Source organism: Pteropus medius, unplaced genomic scaffold (genome assembly GCF_902729225.1).
Source record: "Pteropus medius unplaced genomic scaffold, Ma_sr-lr_union100, whole genome shotgun sequence".
Classification (NCBI taxonomy): Eukaryota; Metazoa; Chordata; class Mammalia; order Chiroptera; family Pteropodidae; genus Pteropus; species Pteropus medius.
Window position 1 is genome coordinate 5,632,365 of NW_024345600.1, and position 19,030 is coordinate 5,651,394.

The 19,030-nt window shown below is 31.5% G+C and overlaps 1 protein-coding gene across 3 annotated transcripts in view; it reads right to left on the reverse strand.

The window, feature by feature from the left end:
- The window catches only part of LOC120611712 (C-type lectin domain family 2 member B), a 49,300-nt gene that overhangs the window by 24,418 nt on the left and 5,852 nt on the right, over nt 1-19,030 (reverse strand). The window contains exons 2-6 of one of the 3 annotated variants that reach the window (XM_039874292.1): nt 16,207-16,227; nt 8,170-8,327; nt 5,081-5,184; nt 4,022-4,113; nt 3,084-3,200 (exon numbers count right to left, since the gene is read on the reverse strand). In XM_039874292.1, coding sequence (XP_039730226.1) covers nt 3,088-3,200; nt 4,022-4,113; nt 5,081-5,184; nt 8,170-8,327; nt 16,207-16,227 — 488 coding nt within the window. In that variant the 3' untranslated portion in view covers nt 3,084-3,087. Of the gene's footprint in view, nt 1-3,083; nt 3,201-4,021; nt 4,114-5,080; nt 5,185-8,169; nt 8,328-16,143; nt 16,228-19,030 lie in introns of those variants that run through there. The other 2 variants (XM_039874290.1, XM_039874291.1) reach the window with 2 other exon arrangements.

Below are 19,030 nucleotides of genomic sequence, written 5' to 3' on the forward strand. Positions count from 1 at the left end.
TCCTTTTGTGATTAATTTTTCTTGTGTGTAGGGAGTGGCCAAGATGGCCTTAAGATTTTCCTCAGCTTGCCTAAACTTTGTTTCACTCATTCTTACTATGTACCCCTGGCCTCCTTTTTAAAGAGCATTTATTTTAGAAAATTGTAAATGGAAATTTTTTCTCTGCGCCTTTGAGATGTAAATTTTTGTAAATCCTCTTAAGATTTTACAACCTAGAAATGTCTTTTTCAAGGACCTGGGAGCCATCCCTTTGAAATATAATCATAAAGAAAGATAGCACCCTTATTTCTCAGTTTCTGTGGGAGGGTAGAAGACGACTTCAGTGGGTTCTCAGCTCCAAGTTGTAAAACCACCTCCTATCATGAAGGTCTAATTTTCCTTTGCGTAAAGTCATGTAGTAAACAAAGATGGTGTATGATCTCCACCTTACCCCAGCTCTTAAAAATCCCGCTGCCTTCTGTTTCAGCAGATTTTTGTTCAAAGTGAGTTCTGGCTTATTTCCTCTATTGCTATAGCCTATTATAAAGTCTTCCTTCTTCGAGTAACATTTTTTAATGCAATTTTTGCTTTGACAAGAGGTACTTCTAAATTTTATGAATCTCATTCATCATTAAAATTTCAATTTTTTCATTTTTGTATGTGTATCTTTGTGGACTCCCATTTTCACATTTCGTTCAATGGTTCATTATCTCCTATTTTGATGGTCAAATAGTTCCAAACATAGTCATAAGAATTATCCTTCAAGGTGACATCTGTATCCCTGATCTCCACAATCCTTTGCTGGTTTGTAGTTTTTTTCTTTAATGGTAATAACCTCAGCAGAACACTAGTAAACATTTTTGTCAATGTTTGAATGGGCCTTTATGTTCTAGCCTGATTCAAAAACATTAATAATATAATGAATCAGGTAAATATAAATTTAAAACTGTTTATTTTTCCAAATAATTTGCTTTTCTTTGTATTTTTCAAAATATTATATTTTATTTTCTGTCCTCTCATCTAATATTTAAGCTTTATGTGGGCAAGGATTTTGCCTTTTGGATTTCTATTATGTCATTACTTAAAACAATGCCTGACACATCATAGGTGCTCGATAAATATTAGTTGAATCAAATTCGATAGGTGTTATGAAGAAAAGTTGCATAATACTTATGAAAATATTGTTAGGTAGCTAGTTGGACATGAGCAACAGGAGAACAAAGAAATAGAGGCCCAGCCTAGAGATCACTCAAAGAACACCTTATTGGTGATTAGGAATCCCTCCTGCACCCCCAGAGACAAAGGATGGGAGGGCCAAAATCTATAGCTGGTTTAATCTGGCTACAGACACATGCACAAAAGGTTACCACCCTAACCTGCCCACAACCTCAGCCTCATTATGCCATCATTTTAATACCATGTTTATTCCTGGAAGTTCATGAATCTAATTATAACCAACTATATTCTGGGTAAGCACATGTGCACTAGGCAAAGTGTTATACAGCAGCTAAATGTCAATCAAAATTACCTCATGTGCTAATCACCTAAGAACAACTTTGTAATGGCCATCACGGCCCTAATATAATGCAGACCTCTCCCTTTCTTGGAATTATAGCTCTCTATCTTACAGGCTATAACCCGTGCCCAACCTCCCACTGAGATACATATCCACATTTCCAGTGGTTAGCCAGTTCTAGGCTTGCCATGTCTTCTACCTTAAAATATGCTTTTAATAAATAATACTTTTCATCATTGTCACAAAGTAGAAATTCATTTCTTCATCAGTGATAAGGACTGAGACCTGTGTGTTACCAGAACTCCGATCATCACAACAGTAACAATATAAAGTAGGAGGATCTGATGTTGTCACTGAATTTGGCTAGTACTTCATTAAATAATGTGACGAATTTATATCTGAAGTAAGTAGAATTAAATAGAAAGAAGAAATTTTCCAAGAGGTGAAAAAACTTTTGGGTTCAGTGAGTATGTTATGCTTTTACAAAATGCAAACAAAGCCTGTGTTAGTAAAGGTCAAGAAAGGATAAGCTGGGTGTGAAATATGGATGTAAAATAGGAAATGTCATACATGCCATGTAAGGATTCCCACTTTCATTTCAAAAAGCAATTGGAAGCCAATTAGCAAAGTAACCCGGTCAGTTTTGAGTTTCAAAATCATTACCCTGGCGATAGTAGGGGAAAAGGAATATGAGGAAGTGGATACCAATTCACTATTAGGCAAGAGATGATGGACCAGTATGAAAGCTTTGATGATAAAGAGAAGTGAATTGAAATATAAACATTAATAAGACTTATTGATTGACTGAAATGATAGATGAAGAAAACAACATTACGGATAATACCAAGTGTCTGTTTTTATGTAACTAGTTGGATGGTGGTTCACATTAATGCACTAACAGTGGCCTTATTTGGGTGGAAAATTATAAATTAAATTTTAGACATGTTTGGATTAAGGTACAGTTGAGACACGGAAGTGGAGTAGGCAGTTAGATATTAAAACCTGAAATTCAGGGAGAGTTTCATCGTGGAATAGGTGGATATTGACCACAATTATTAAAAGAGATTGCCTAGGAAGGAGTACAAAGGGATAAGAGAAAAAGGCCTAAAACTATGGGAAGGCTAACATATTTGACAAGGACAAAAAAAGTGTACTGAAATCAGAGAAAACAGAGAAGTCAGGGAGCCAGAAGGAATCTCAGGGGAATACGATGTTGCAGAATTCTTAGAAGACAGTATTTAAAGAATGAGGAAATAGAAAATTAATGTTAAATACTGCCTGAGAAAACATGAGAGATGTTAACTGAAGCAAGTTCACTGGATATGGCAATACAGATTTAGGGTGATTTGGTGAGTGCTGCTCTTGTCCACTTTTGTAGCATGATAGGTAAAACTAGACTGGACTGAACTGAGATGCCTGGAGGTTATATTTTTCCTTAACTTAAGAAAGAGCCTGGAAACAAGAAAGAGACATTCTAGCTCAGGCTTGTATTCAAGAAAGATGGAATATAGAAATGAAAATAAACTGATCTTGAATACACAATGTACAAGTTTGTTAACACTGCTGCAACAATGTATCACAAATTGGGTTTGTTAAAACAGAAATTTATTGTTCCCATTTCTGGAAACTATAAATTCAACATGAAAGTCTGCTGGGTTATATATTCTTTCAGATGGCTCAGGGGGCGAAACCTCCCTTGTTTCTCCTAGATAACAAAAAAAAAAAAAAGTAAAAGAAAAAGAAAAAGAAAAGAAATAAATAAAAATAGCAAATAAGAATAGAAAAGAACTATTAAAAACACTAGATAAAACAGTACTAATGTTGAAATGTTAAAAGCACTTTCCGTAAAATGTGACAAATATCGTCACAAATTTGTGACAAGTCACAAATATTAACTGCCAATATTCTCCTGGCTATCTTACCCATTTTAATTAGATAAAAAATAAGTAATAGTTACAACAGGAAAAAATAAAACTCTTATTAGATGCTTTGTTTTGCAGTATTTAAAAGAATCTACAAATTATTAGAAATTATGAGAGCTTTCAGAATGGATGTTGAACAGAAGAATAACCCAAAATAGTCACATTTCGATATAGAAACAATTATTTTAAAAGATAATAAAATTAAATAATTGTAAAAACAAAAAAAAAAGATACATGTAATAGGGATGTGTGTGGTAAATAATTTTCCATAACTGTTTAGAGAAATTGTATGTTATTTAAAAAGATAAAAACAATACAAAGTTAATAAGAAAATAATGTTATAAATACAACACTCCGAGCATTCACGTATAGAGTATGAAATTACAAGATTCTTCTAAATTGCTATTGAAAAGCAAAGACTCATGTCATTTGAAAAGTAAAAATACAAATTGAAGGAAATTACTTTAACAATTATCAAGATGTATTATCAGACTATAATATTAAAGCAGTAAAATGTTCAAAGTTATACAGAAAGAAAGAAAAAAAGGTTACCGATTAAAACAATCCCACCAATGGTTATAAGTCTATCATCAGAAACATTTACCTTGCGCCTTTTTTTCCCCTGCAAATCCATTTTCTTTCTGTGTACCATCATCACTGAGGTAAGCACATTTTTCATTCCCTCTCACATCAAACCTACAATAGAGAGATTAAATACTACTTACTGAGGAGTTCTATGATTTCTCCCTTGCCCAATGACATCTTTTAAAAATATCTTTTTAAGGACCTAAAAAAGTGCACTGTGATGCAGCACTCTCATGCTAGGGTTAAGATATCTGTAACTTTGGACAATAAGAGTTTGTCTTCCAAGAATCTATATTTGTTAAACTGAAATTAAGTTAGTTACGTATAATCAGTGGAACTACCAGTTCATACCAGTTCATATTAACCAATGGTTCTTAACCCCAGGCAATTTTGACTTCTCCCTGCTCCCCACAAGAGACACTTGACAATAACTGGAGATATTTTTTGTTGTCACAAGTGGAATAGAGAGGAGAAAATTGCCCCTATTAGTGGGTAGAGGCCAGAGATGATGCTGACATTCCACAATGCACAAGAAAGTGACCCTTCCCCATGGCAAAGAACTATTCAGTCCAATGTGTCAGTTGTATTGCTATTGAAAAATTCTAATATGAACTAAGTGGTTAAAGGGGCTGGTAGTCATCATTTGGGCTGGTTATACTGAGGTTATGGGTGCAGTGAACTCAGGTCTTTAGACCCAATTTGCAAATAAAATCAAGCTAAAATAACAAATTCATAAATTGTAAAAGGTGTCAGCAAACAGGTAGCATAAAGCTTGAAATATGAATATAGAATTGGAGTAGATAAGCAAAAATCAAACAAAAGTTTAATTTTTTTGACTGTGTTTATGAATATCAGGTCTTTATTTTCAAAATAACCAACTAGGAGACTTTCTTAGAGCTCGATTCCCAGCCTCTCTGGCTGACTCTTGGAACTATTCTCAAACATGATTCAATCTTCTCCATTCCATTTTTTCAACATGCATACAAATCCTGGGCTCTAGAGAAATGTTACTAATGCACAAGTTCTAAAGAAGGTTGTACTATCTAAATTTAAATAATGGCAGGAAAAAAAAACTCACCACTTGTTAAATATGATTCCATTTATCCATTTTCCTGTTTGACTTTCTGTCATGTGCAGCCCGATCCAATGATCAGAAGTGCATTTGTGTTGTCTAAGAAAATTCTTTAAAGACAAAATAAATTTTATAATTTTATGTGTCAGTTTTTACTAAAACCTATCATGTTTCTCTTGCTGTTTAGGCTGTGAAGAGCAAGGTGAGAAATATTTAACTCCTAGCTACAACAGGAAACAGTTATGGCATTTTGAAAAAATATTTAACCCACCGATCCTCAGTCTTCTTATCTATGAAACAAAAATATGAGATATATTTTCTTTAAGACACTTTTTGATTCCAAATTGATATAATTCAATATGAAAATCTATTCTAGAATTTTTAAACAATAAACTTCTGAAAAGACATAGTTTTCCATTTGAGCTCTTGTTCAGATATTTTTATGATGTTTTTCCTCTTTCTTGTAATTACTAGTATATTGAGTTTAATGTTTTACATCAACTTTTCCCCAAAATTATCACGTGTGTGTACACACATACCCTTCATACATCTAATTTCATTAGAATTTAATTATCATATTTTATTTTTTGCCAACTATTTTGATTTTTAAAGATATCACTTAAGGAAAAATATAATTTTCCTGATATTTCTTTTTCTTTCTTATTGATATAATTTTGAAATTTCTTGCTACCTACGAGCCCTTTTTTACCATAAAATTGTCTTATATATAGAAAGTCATCGAGTCTACTCTGCTACTAAATACCTAAGAAATCATAAACTTTATATTACATCACTGCATGTTTCAATTTTATAATAAATATAAGGAAATTATGACTGATCACAACATTAGGGTCCATTCATATCTAATAATTATTTACATTTTAATAAACCATCTTCTGTAGCACTTTATGAATGCATTTGAAAAAATTTTCAATTAATTGGGCTAAGCTTTGGCATTATAAAAGAACAGATTAATAAAACATTCTCTTTGGATTCTGAGGGTTTTATTTAGTGGGAAAAAATATAAACATAGAGTTAGAAAATATTCTATGAGATAGGAGAAGATAATCAATATCATGAGTATAGGCAAAATTTGAGTTTATAGGAAAAAGGATCTGCTTTTTATGGGAGACTTTCAAATAGAATATGTTCTAAGAGGTGGATATGGAAGGGAAGAGAAGATTCCATTATAAGTACAGAAGATAAGGGAGAAAAGAACATTCGTAGTGTAGGCTTAGGAAAGAGTTTGTTTGACAGTAGAAAAAATATATACAAGAAAGGATGAATTTAGTGTGTGTGTGTGTGTGTGTGTGTGTGTGTAGATGGGGTTCAGTAGTTATGGTCTTGGTGACAGGCAGCTGAGAGTTGGATTTCTGAGAGCCTGTCCTATGAAAAATATTAATTGTCATTTGCCTAACAAAGAAATGCCCATTAGCTCCTTGTTAAAAATGCAAGATAATTTTAAGTAGATGAAAATAAATACAAAAATATTTCATGAAACAAGTTCCATCTCATTTTAACTAAGGAAAACATTTTTTAATTTAAATAAATATATATAATATTTTAAACTATTTTAAATAAATGATCCTTTAAAATTCTTGTGTACATTACTTTTATCACTCCACAGATAGGTTTACATCATTCTATTTGTCTCTAAATTGTGTCTAGATCATGTAGTACATAATAGTCATCTACAATCTTCAAAATATATCAGGATATTGTATGATCAGTCTTTTTTTTTTTTTTGGATGCAAACAATACAGTAATTCTTATCTGATAGTTTCATGATTTCTCTTGATTTTAAAACTAATTATTTTTGTATACTTTTTTTGTGTTCCATGATATTCACTATTTTCTCTTTGTCAACAAGAATCTTATAAGTGAAGATTTAAAAAATATTTTGCCTTGTTATTTCTTTATCCTTCAAAAATTTTTCTAACACTCAGTATTTCTCCATCTTGCTGCTAACAGCCTTTTTTTTTCCCCTCACAAGAGGAACTGTAAATGACAGTTTAAAGATTACTCAAAATGTTCACTGCAAAAGTCTTGTAAAATTCAGGAGTGAAACTATTGATTGACTGCAGAAGGTTTTTCCACTTAGTTGAGGCTGTATATTTGATTTTCTGTGTCTAGTCAAAATATCTAGTTTTTCACATTTTATCCTCAATTCTTTATTCTTTGTTTCTTCCAAAATAGTTTAGTTTCCTTGTACTGATCTATAAATTGCTCCAGTTTGGCTTTTCCATTTATGTTTGAACTAATCTTCAGGCAGATTACATAAAAATACTTTGTTCATCATAGCAATAACACACAATTCTCTTTTAATAATGTTGACTGCTGTGCAGTACTCTTTACAACTTAAACATTTAATTGTACATTATTCACAAAAAAATTCAAATCAAGCTACACTACCTCTTACATTGACCCTTTACTTTTAAAGAAACTAAATAAAAGTAAAAAAGATATGCTTATCACAGAAGTGATTTGGGGAAGTAAAAGATTTCACAAGTGCAGAGCTACAGAGTTTTGTAATCTCCTATTACAGTTCTTGGAGATTCTCTTTTTTTCATAACATTTTTGCCAAGAAAAATCAACATTTATTCAACAAAGATCCATAAGCATTTAATCTGTATCTGCCTTTCTGCTGTAGCAAAAGATACAATTTCAAATAAAACACAGTATCTGCTCATTGCAAGCTCATGTTCCAGGCTATGGGGAAACTTTCAATTATATACCTATTGCATTACTGGTAGTAAGTGCTCTGATGGAGGCTGCAGTGGGACCTCAGACACAGACAGCAAAGCAAGACTAAAAAGTCAGAAGAAGGTTCCTCAAAGAAATGGAGACTCAACCTTCCTGCGGCAATTCTCTCTTTAGCTATCAAGTCTACTACTTGATATAAGTTTTACACTATCCAAACAAATTATCACCATTTTTTTTCAACTGTATCTTCCATGGCATGTTATGAACATCTTCAATATTCTGTATATATGGAGAGGCATGTGGTAAAAGTTTTAAAAATCATAATGGAATTTGAATATTTTCAATGCCCCTACTCAATAAAATTTATAAGGAATGTCTATTAGATTACTTACCATTTCCTCTTTATTATTAATCACAGTTAGGTCAGCATGCTGAATAGAACAGTTATATCTACTTGAATTCCAATCTCCTTCTTGTTTAGAAAAATAATAGCAATTATTTTGGAAACCAATCCAACCATCTTGGCAACAACGATGAAGAGACCAAACTACTGTAAATAAAAATGAGACGATTACACATTTTAAGCCAGATGAAATAATATTCCTCTGTATCTGAGATCATTGGGGAAAGATACGACTATGATGTAAAAGATTATGATCCTAATTAGAATTGCCTATCTATTGCATAACAAGTTAAAAAAATTCATGCTTTGTTAAATGACAGCAGTTCAGGATTTGACAGGACACTCATATTTCTTTCAACTCCAACCTCAGTGATACACGGGCCTTCCTGGAGCAACGAGCATGATTTCACTTGTGTTAAGTTACTCTTGCCATTTCTGGGTAAGTGAAATATAATGAAATCATAGCATTATCTGTGGGTAATAAAAATACGAGGCTGTTATAAAGCTATGACACATGTATTAAACTTTAAGGAAACAATAAAAATAATAAAACAGAGTCTATAACTAATAAGATATGTGTTGGATTGCCTATTGTCAACTAGGTACCACCATCACTGGTTCTGGATTAACCAATGAAAAGAATCTGCATGAGATTTGGAAGGTGGAAGTAAAGCAGAAGCCGTTATTCTCGGAGACCTGAGGCATAGAAAGTTCACATGCCTTCTTATGCGTTTCCCTTTCGTAGTTATCACAGCTAGATGTATTGGCTTGTTAGACTTTTCTCTAATCTCTGGGTTCTCCAAATACATTAGTGCTTTAAGCCAAAATTATTACTGATTCTTTCTCCTCTGCTACAAAGTCTTCCAGACCATTTTTCCCCAGCTCCTCCCACAATTATGTTATTTCTAATTCCTATATTGAAGTCCTATTCTTGAAAGATCTGTAGTGTTTACTCTTCTGAACACACACAGACTAAATGAGTTTTTTTTGTTTTTGTTTTTGTTTTTATGCTCAGTTCTGCATTATACTTCTTTATTAATTTGTGTACTGTTGTATCCCAGAGTCTTTTAAGGGAAGAAAAGGGCACGCTGGTGAAGGAGGTGCATGGAGCACAGGCAGAATGAAGGCCTCCTCTCACAATCATGTTATTTCTAATTCCTAAATTGAAGTATTATTCTTGAAACATTTGTAGTGTTTACTCTTCTGAACATATACAGATTAAATCAGTTTTTGGTACCAAAGTGGTTCTAATGAAATAAAATCTTAAGGATGAGATATAGTATAGGTTTTTTAATGCAGTTTGCTTTAAAGGCATTAATCTAATTACCAGTGTAAATGGGAAACTGGTGACTTAGGGTATGTATGCAAAGGCAAAACAATCGATTAAATTATTATCTATAGTCACCTGATGCCAAGTACCTACAACAGCCTTCTCTTAATCATTGATATTACAATGAGTTAAAAGTGTAAGAATAATAACATCTGAACACCATGATTAAAAAAACTAAGCCAGGTGACATACGCAGAGAGTTACATGCAACAACAAATGAATGTACACTTTTTTTAATGCATATGAATCATTTCCCAAAATACAAGACAATAAAGTGGTAATGATAAATTCTTAAAAATTGAAGATTTTTACAGTATGACACCTGATTGCAGTAGAATTGAGCCATATTATCAATAACAAAAATAAAATTAATATCACCAAAGTTTGTAAATTAAGCAATGCAGAGCTAAATCACTCATGATTCAAAGAAGAAACTTGGGAAGTAGAAAATATTTTGAACTGAAAGATAGTTACATATATTTTGGTATATGTGAGATATATATATACTGTGATACAACTAAACTTGTAGAACATAGCACATTTTATTAAAGGTTAGAGGAAAAGGTATTGGCTTAAATTTACATTTCAAAAGAGAAGGAAGACTTTTTTTGAAAAAGATAATTATCTATCTCAAAAAGTTAGTAAGGGTGATGAATTAAAACCCAAGTAGAAAGAAAGGCACAACTAAAAAAATAAGACCAGAAATCGATTGAATAGAAAATTAATAGAAAGTAGAAAAAGAAACTCACGATGGCTTTTTGAATAATGTAAAATAAGCTAGAACACTAGGAAAACTTATGAATAACACTATTTAGTGAAGAAATTAAATCTTTAAAAATTTCTGCCAAAGAAATCTCCAGATGGCTTCAGTTGTGACTACATCTGATCATTTAAAGATGACATAAAAATATTACACAAGCTCTTTCAGAAAATATAATAGCAAGAAATACTTTCCAACTCAAATTTTGATGCCAAGGTAATCTTGATATTAACACTTCATAATAGTATTATAAGAAAGGGAAATAATAGTTCAGTCTTTAACAATTGTATATGTATATATCTTAAAATGTTAGCCAGTTCAATTCATGAGTGTTAAAAGATTAATACTTTATAATCAAATTGAGTTTATTCTATACATGAAGGCATTTTTAAAAATCTGTGTAATTGAACACATTAACAGAAAAAAAGAAACAAATTAAGTATCTCAATAGCATTTGATAATATCCTATGCCCTTTCAAAATAAACTTTTTAGCCATCTAGGAATTAAAAGGAACTCCCCTAATTTGATTAAGAATATGCACAAATAATTATTCTTAATGGAGGGATATTAAAAACTTACTTATGGATACTAATAATAAGATAATGCAAGCTCTCACTACTTCTCAGTCTTGTACTGAAAATTCTAGCCAGTAAAATAAGGCAATAAAAATGCATAAAATAGGATAAAGATTTCAAAAGAATTAATAAAATTTTTATTATTTACAGATAATCTGAATGCTAATGTAAACTTCCAAATAAAAATGAAGAGTTAATATAAAAAACTCTTTAACAAATTAAAAAATATATACATTGGGTGCTTTTGGATAACAATGGATGTAAACCAGAAGTCAATAACAGAAAGATAACTGAAAAATTCTAAAACACATGGAGATAAAACAATATACTTCTAAATAAAACATGGATCAAAGAAGAAATCACAAGAGAAGTTAAAAAATATTTTGAACTAAATGAAAATGAAAACATAATTTATCAAAATTTGTGGTATGCAGCAAAATCAGTTCTCAGAGGGAAATATATAGCATTAAATGCATACATTGAAAAAGAAAAAAGTTGAAAATCAATAATCTGTTTCCACCTTAAGAAACTAGTAATAGAAGAAAAAATTAAACCCAAAGTAAATAGAAGAAAAGAAATAATAAAAATTAGAACAAAAATTAATGAAATTTAAAACAGAAAATTAATAGAGAAAATCAACAAAATCAAAAGCTGGTTCCTTGCAAATAATAATAAAATCAATAAGCCTCTATTCAGACTAACTAAGGAAAAAAGACAGAAGACACACATGAACAATATCATCAATCAAAGAAAAGACATTATTACAGATCTCATTGAAATTTAAAAGATAATAAAGTAATACTACAAATAACTCAATGCCCACAAGTTTGATAATCTAGATGAAATGCACCAATTCCTTGAAAGATATAATCTTCCAAAACTACACAAGAAGAAATGGACAATTTGAATAAGGCAATATCTATTAAAGAAACTAGATCAATAATCAGTAATGTCTCAAAACAGAAAACACCAAGCTCAGATGGGTTCACTGGTAAATTCTACCAAACATTTATGAAAGAACTTATGTCAATTCTCTACAGTTTCTTTCAGAGAATAGAAGCAAAGGGAATAATTCTTAACCCATCATAAGGCCAGCATTATCTTAATATCAAAATCAAAGACATTATAAGAGAACTACAGACCAATATCTCTCATGAACATAAAGGCAAACATTCTCAACAAATTCTCAGAAAATCAAATCCAATAATGTATAAAAAGAATTATACATCACAAAAAAGTGGAGTTTATTCTAGCTCTGCAAAGCTGATTCAATATGGGATAATCAATTAAGGAAAGCCATTACATCAACAGGTTAAAAAAGAAATATCACATGATCATATCACTATAAGAATTTGACTAAGTCTAATGTTCATTCATGTCAAAAATTCTCATTAAACTAGTAATAGAGAAGAAGTTCCTCAACTCGATAAGGACTATTTACAAAAAACCTACAGCTAATATCATACTTAATGGTGACAAACTAGAGACTTTCTCACCAGGATTAGGTGCAAGGCAAGGATGTTCCTTCTTAACACTTTTTAAAAATATCATACTGGAAGTTCTACCTAATGCAATAAGACAAGGAAAGGAAATAAAATACATACAAATTATGAAGGAGGAAATAATCTGTCTACAGATGGCATGATTGTTCTGCAGAAAATCTGAAAGAATTGAAAAAAATTAAAACTTCTGAAACTAAGTGATCATAGCAAGGTTGGAGGATACAGGTTAATATATAAAAGTCAATCGTTTCCTTAAGTAAAAAAAAAAATAAACAAATATTTGAAATTAAAAACATAATACCAATTATATTAGAACCCCACAAAATGATATACTTAAATCAAACAACATATGTACAGGATGAGAAAAAAATACAAAATTCTAATGAACAAAATCAAAGAACTAAATAAATAGAGAGATATTTCTTGTTCATGGATAGGAAAACTCATATTCTCATTATGTCAGTTTTTCCCTAATTTGATCTGTAGATCCAATTCAATCCCAATCAAAATCTCAACAAGTTATTTTGTAGATATCAACAAACTCATTCTAAAATTTATATGAAGAGGGAACAAACATGTAATAGCCAACCCAGTATAGAAGGAGAAGATCAAAGTTGGAGAACAGACATTACTCAACTTTAACACTTACTATAAAGCTACAGTTATCAAGAGAGTGTGGTATTGATAAAACAAGAGACAAATAGATCAATGGAATAAAATAGAGAATCCAGAAATAAACTGCCATAAATATAGGCAACTGATCTTTGACAAGAAAGCAAAGGCAATACAATAGAGCAAAGACAGTATTTTCAATAAATGGTACTGGAACAACTGGATCTACATTCAAGAAAATGAATCTAGACACAGATCTTTCACCCTTCACAAAAATTAACACAAAAGTGTTCAAAGATTTAAGTTTAAAACACAGAACTATAAAACTCCCAGGGGATTACATAGGCCAAAACCTAGATAACCTTAGGTATGGTGAGGACTTTTTAGATACAACACCAAAGGCACAGTCTGTGAAAGGAATAATTGATAAGCTGGACTTCATCAAAATGAACAACTTTTGCTCTGTGAAACATAATGTCAAGAGAATGAGAAGATAAACCATAGACTGGGAGAAAATATTCGCAAAAGATACATCTGATAAACTACTGTTATCTAAAATATTCAAAGAACCCTTAAAATTGAATAATAAGAAAACAAAACCTAATTTAAAAATAGGCAAAAAGCCCAACTGTTAAATTGTTTGCCTTACTGTTAAATTGTATACCTGAAACTTACTGGATTTCATTAACCAGTTACCATAAAAAAATAAAATAAATAAAATAAAATAAAATAAAAAAATAGGCAAAAAGCCAGAACAGACACCTCAGCAAAGCAGATATGCAGATGGCAAATAAGCATATGAAAAGATGCTCGACATCATATATCACCAGGGAAATAAAAATTTAAGCAACACTGAGATACTACACACATTTTAGACTGACTCAAATCCAGAGCACAGACAATACTAAATGTTCTTGAGTATGTAGAGCAAGAGGAATTCTTGTTACAGGTTGAAATGCAAAATGGTATAGGCAATTTTGAACATAGTCTGGTGGTTTCTTACAAAGCTAACATACAATGTAATATAATTACATTCTTTGGTATTTACCCAAAGGAGTTGAAAACTTACATCCACACTAGAACATGCCAACTGATATTACCAACAGCTTTATTCCTAATTGCCCAGACTTGGAATCAACGAAGATGCCCTTCAGTAGGTGAGTGGACAAACTGTGGTACATCCAGACAATGGATTATTCAGTTCAAAATAGAAATGCGCTATTGAGCCATGAAAAGACAGTGGGAATCCTTAAATTCATATTACTAAGTGAAAGCCAATCTATTTAATTCCAACTATACAACACTCTGGCAAAGGTAAAACTATGGCGACATTAAAAAGTTCAGTGGTTGCCAGGGGTTGAGATGGGAAAGAGAGGAACTGGTAGAACACAGTAGATTTTTAGGGCAGTGAAAATACCCTGGATGATACCATAATGATGGGGACATATCATTATACATTTTTCCAATTCATAGAATGTAAAACACCAGAAGTAAAGAATTAAGTAAATGATAGACTTTTCGATAAATTGATCAAAAGACTATCTGAATGAAAAAAATATACATCTTGATTATTATATTCTAATACTTATAACAATCAATTTCAAGAGGATTTTAGCTTTCAATGTAAAATAAAATAAAAATGTAATAAGTATAACAGAAACTCTAATAGCTTCATGTTTTTGAAGTACAGGGAATTTCTTAAACTGGATGCAAAATGTAGTAACAATGAAGAAAAGCAAAAAAGAAAATTACATTTCCCTAAAATTACGAACTCTGTTCATTTAAAGACATCATATATAGTGGATAAATTTAAAATTAATAGTAGAAGAACATATTTACATTATCTATAATATGTATATAGTGGAAGAGATATTTAAATAGAAATACAGAAAATTTTTATCTAATATGTTAAAGGACTCATGAATTACAGATGAAAAAGAAAGCTAATTCAATAAAAAATAGTGGGAAAATATTTGAACATGTTCATCACAAAACACTGTGGTTAAATGAGCAGTAAACAGGAAAAGGAACTTATCAGTTGGTCATCAGGGAAATTCCAATTAAAACCACAATAAGATACCAACACACACATTTTGTCAGAATGACAACAATAAGTAAAACTGACAAAGTGTTGACAATTATCTTCAGCATCTCACATTCTCATACGCTTTTGATTGGATTATCTACCATTTATGTATTATCTACTAAATTTGACTTACACATACTCTATGGCATAATTATATTCTAAATGATATCCATTATTCACTAAAAGACTAAAAGTATAAAAATGTTTAAAGCAAAACAATTTGTAGTAGTCAAAATGTGGCATAATCCAAATGTACATCAAAAGTAGAAAAACTAACAAATTAATATATAGCATGGAATACTCTACAGCAAGGATCTGCAAACTATTACCTGAGGCCAAATTCAGAGGTAAAACTTATTACATTTTAAAATAATCAAAATAATAATAATAAAAATAACCAAAAAGTCAAAATAATTAAAAGAGAAATAATATTTTGTGACACGTGAAATTTAGGCAATATTCAAATTTCCATGTTCAATTTTGTTGCAACACAGCCATGATCAACTGTTTATGTATCTTCTGCAGCTGTTTTTTGCACTACTAATACAGAGTTGAGTAGTTGCAGCAGAGATTATATCCAATAACAGAGCCTAAATTAATTACTATGTGGCCCTTTGTATAAAAATTTTTCTAACCTCCTCTACAACAATAAGTCAAGGAGATTTTGCTACATGTTAGGACATGGAAAAAAAAAACAAGCATGATGTGGAACAAAAGAAATGAGATGCAACGGATATATGCAAATTGCATTATTTAATTTATTTTTTATTTGCTTTTATCTTCATTATTTTATTCATGTAAAAGTTTTTAAGTGGGCAAAACTAGTTTATGCAAAAGAAGTCAAAATAGTAATTACCATTATCAGGGTGAACAATTTTGTCTTAATCTTTGCATATCCCAATGCCTTATATGGATCACGTAATTCATAATAATTCATTTATTGATATCCATTAAATATATTGTGACTAATGGGAAGGAAGTGAGACTAATGAGAAAAGACCATGGGAGAAAAGAAAAAAAAAGGACCATATAATAGGAAGCCCTGAAAAAGAAAAAAAAGAAAATAAGTGAAGAAATAAAGGACATAATTTACTCACCTACTATAGCCAAAATAATATTTAAAATGGCAGATGTTATAAATAGAGATATAAAAATCTTACTCTTATGCTTGCTGTAAAAACCTGAAAAACAAACAAACAACAAAACAAGTACATTTAGATTAAGAAACAGGTAAAAAAAAACCCCTAAATTTACTTTCATAAGCACATTTGACAAAGCTCTTTAGGCAATTTTATTCTGATACTTCAAAAAGAGATGACACAAAAGAAACTTTTCCTGTTTGTTGTATGAAAAAATAAAATCTGATTTTTTTCCTGTTGTTGAAATTACTCAGGACATCCTTATATCCAATTTAAGTGTCAGAGTCCAAGGAATCAAACATGTATAAGTCTTTAGGGCAGAATTTCCTCAGGCCTAGAGCTACCCCCAGGCCTTTACTATTCTTCCTCTATGATGAAATATTAGCACATTCTAACAATTCTTGAATGTTTCTGAGAAAATCTACTTTCCAACTAATGAGAAATTTATTTTAAAGGATAGACGGCATAGCATATGCGAAAGGCCATGGAATGACAAATCAAAAACTTGGGATTGAGATTTTTGCCACAAATAAGCACTTGGAACTTGGATAAGTCATTTTTTTCTGGTCCTGTATTCTCACATCTGCAGTCAGTAAAACAGAATTAATCTCTGGTCAGAAATTGGTTTTCTTTTATTAGTGTTCATTTAGAGAAAAAATGGTACGTAAGTTTTTCAAAATGAAATATTTATTTTATATGATTATAAAGTATTATTGTAAAATTTTATAAGAATTTTAAGAATTATAAAAGTTACTTAAAGATAGACTATAAACTCATTGAAACATTTATCATTCTTACTTTTTTTTAGTTATTCCTTTGTTAAATACTTTTTTCCATAGCATATGTACGAAGAAATTTAAAATTCATCTAAATTTACATTACTTAGAGATAACCAGCATTCTTATTTGGGTTGTATTTCTCTAATACTATTTTTATACATATAACCTCCCTTCCAAATACACATAATTTTAAATGAGTACAATCATCATAATATGCTCTTTCCATGCCTGGCAGATTGTTAAAAATGGCCCCCCAATGAATCGTGCCTCCCTGTGTTCATCATCCCTTGGACATATGATTTTGCTACTCTTCCCAACAAGAGGTACATTGTATTTCCTGACACTTGAATACGAATTGGCCTTGTCCCTTGCTTTGACCAACAGAATGTGGTAGAAGTGACAGTCTGGGCTTCAGAACCCAGGCCTGAAGAGATGTTGCAATTTCTACTTTCACTTGTCTGGAGCCCAGGCATCTTCTAAAGAGAGGAAGAGGAGGGAATGGTGAAGGAGAGGGAGGAATAGACAGGGAAGGATGGGGGCAGGGAGGGCCGGAAAGAGAGAGAGAGAGAGAGAGAGAGAGAGAGATAGGCGGGGTGGGGTGGGGGATGCGGAGAATGGAAGATAAACAACTGAATCCAGCCACTAAGGCTTGAATCTGTGAGTAATGACATTTGGATGCTCAGACCCTTCCCAAATACACCAGTTGGCATAACATAGGGGAAAGGAGCCATTTCCATTGAATCTTGTCCACATTCCCAACCCATAGAACTACCAGCAATACCATGACTATTGTTTTAAGCCACTAAAACTTTGGGGTGGTTGTTCTCAGAGCAACAGATAAATTTATACATTGTGTAAAAGTGTAATTTGACATCACAATTTTAATGGCTGATAATACTCTTTTCTACACCTATACTCATAAAAATATTTTTTTGTTTCTGATGGATCTTTAAGCAGTTTCCAGTTTCATTCCTTTTTTAAACCAGAACCAAAGTAAGTGTAGTTTAAATGTGTTTTTGCATATTTATCTAATTATCTTCTTAAGATAAATTTTCAAAAATAAATAAGTTGGCGTATATAGGTTAAATGTTCTTCTAAAAGTGTGGTACTAATCTACACTATTATGAGTAATACATGAAAATACTAGTGCCAATAAAAATTCATAATAAAGTAATTTTTATAGATTACCATATGGAGGGAAAAGGGAAAAGGAACACAGCAAAAGAATATCAGCATTGGTTTTGAAGCACTCAATTGTTATTATTTCATCTACTCGAGAAATATAATTATGGAGTTACATATAATTTTGTATATTTCTTTCGAATTTCTGAAAAGTCTTGTCATTAGCTGTGTATTTTTTCTGACTATCCGGAATTTCAAAGCTATATGAACAGTAGTATCTGTAATGCTTTACTTTCCCACCAGCTCTGTTTATTTATTCTTTTATCCTTTAACACATGTTTATTAATCACCTACTATAGTAGTGAGCAAAAAGGCATAATTCATGCTTTCCTGGAATATATATTCGGTGGAAAAGACCGACAATAAGCTGATAAAAATGAATTTAAAAATTATAAATTGCAAAAAGAGCAAGAAAGGCAATAAACAGAGTGCTATGATTGATAAGGGCTTTAAAAGGGTAGGCAGGAGGGTCACTCTGGGGAAAATGACACTAAAACCAAAACCTCGAGCATGAGCAGTGGCTCTCTACACCAAATCTCGTGGGACATATGGGTTTGTCTAAAACTCCCACAAAGATATTTTGGTCTGCGCCAAGAGGTTCTTGATATTTGGTCCCGTCCAAAATGTCCATAAACATATTTGCTTCTCATCAAATTCAAACGGTCCTTAATATTTGCCCCAAATGTCTGCAGTTAAGAAAACGTCCCTGGATTCAAATAGCCCATAACATTTATATGTACTTTGGGTTTACAGGAATAATAAATTAAAAATGCTACCATGTTTTGCTGGTCCAATAATTACTTTGTGGCTGTTCTGCCAATAATAACCTTTCTTGCCTTAGTAGTGTAGCTGATAATGGCACATGGAGTTAAGTAGATGGCTCT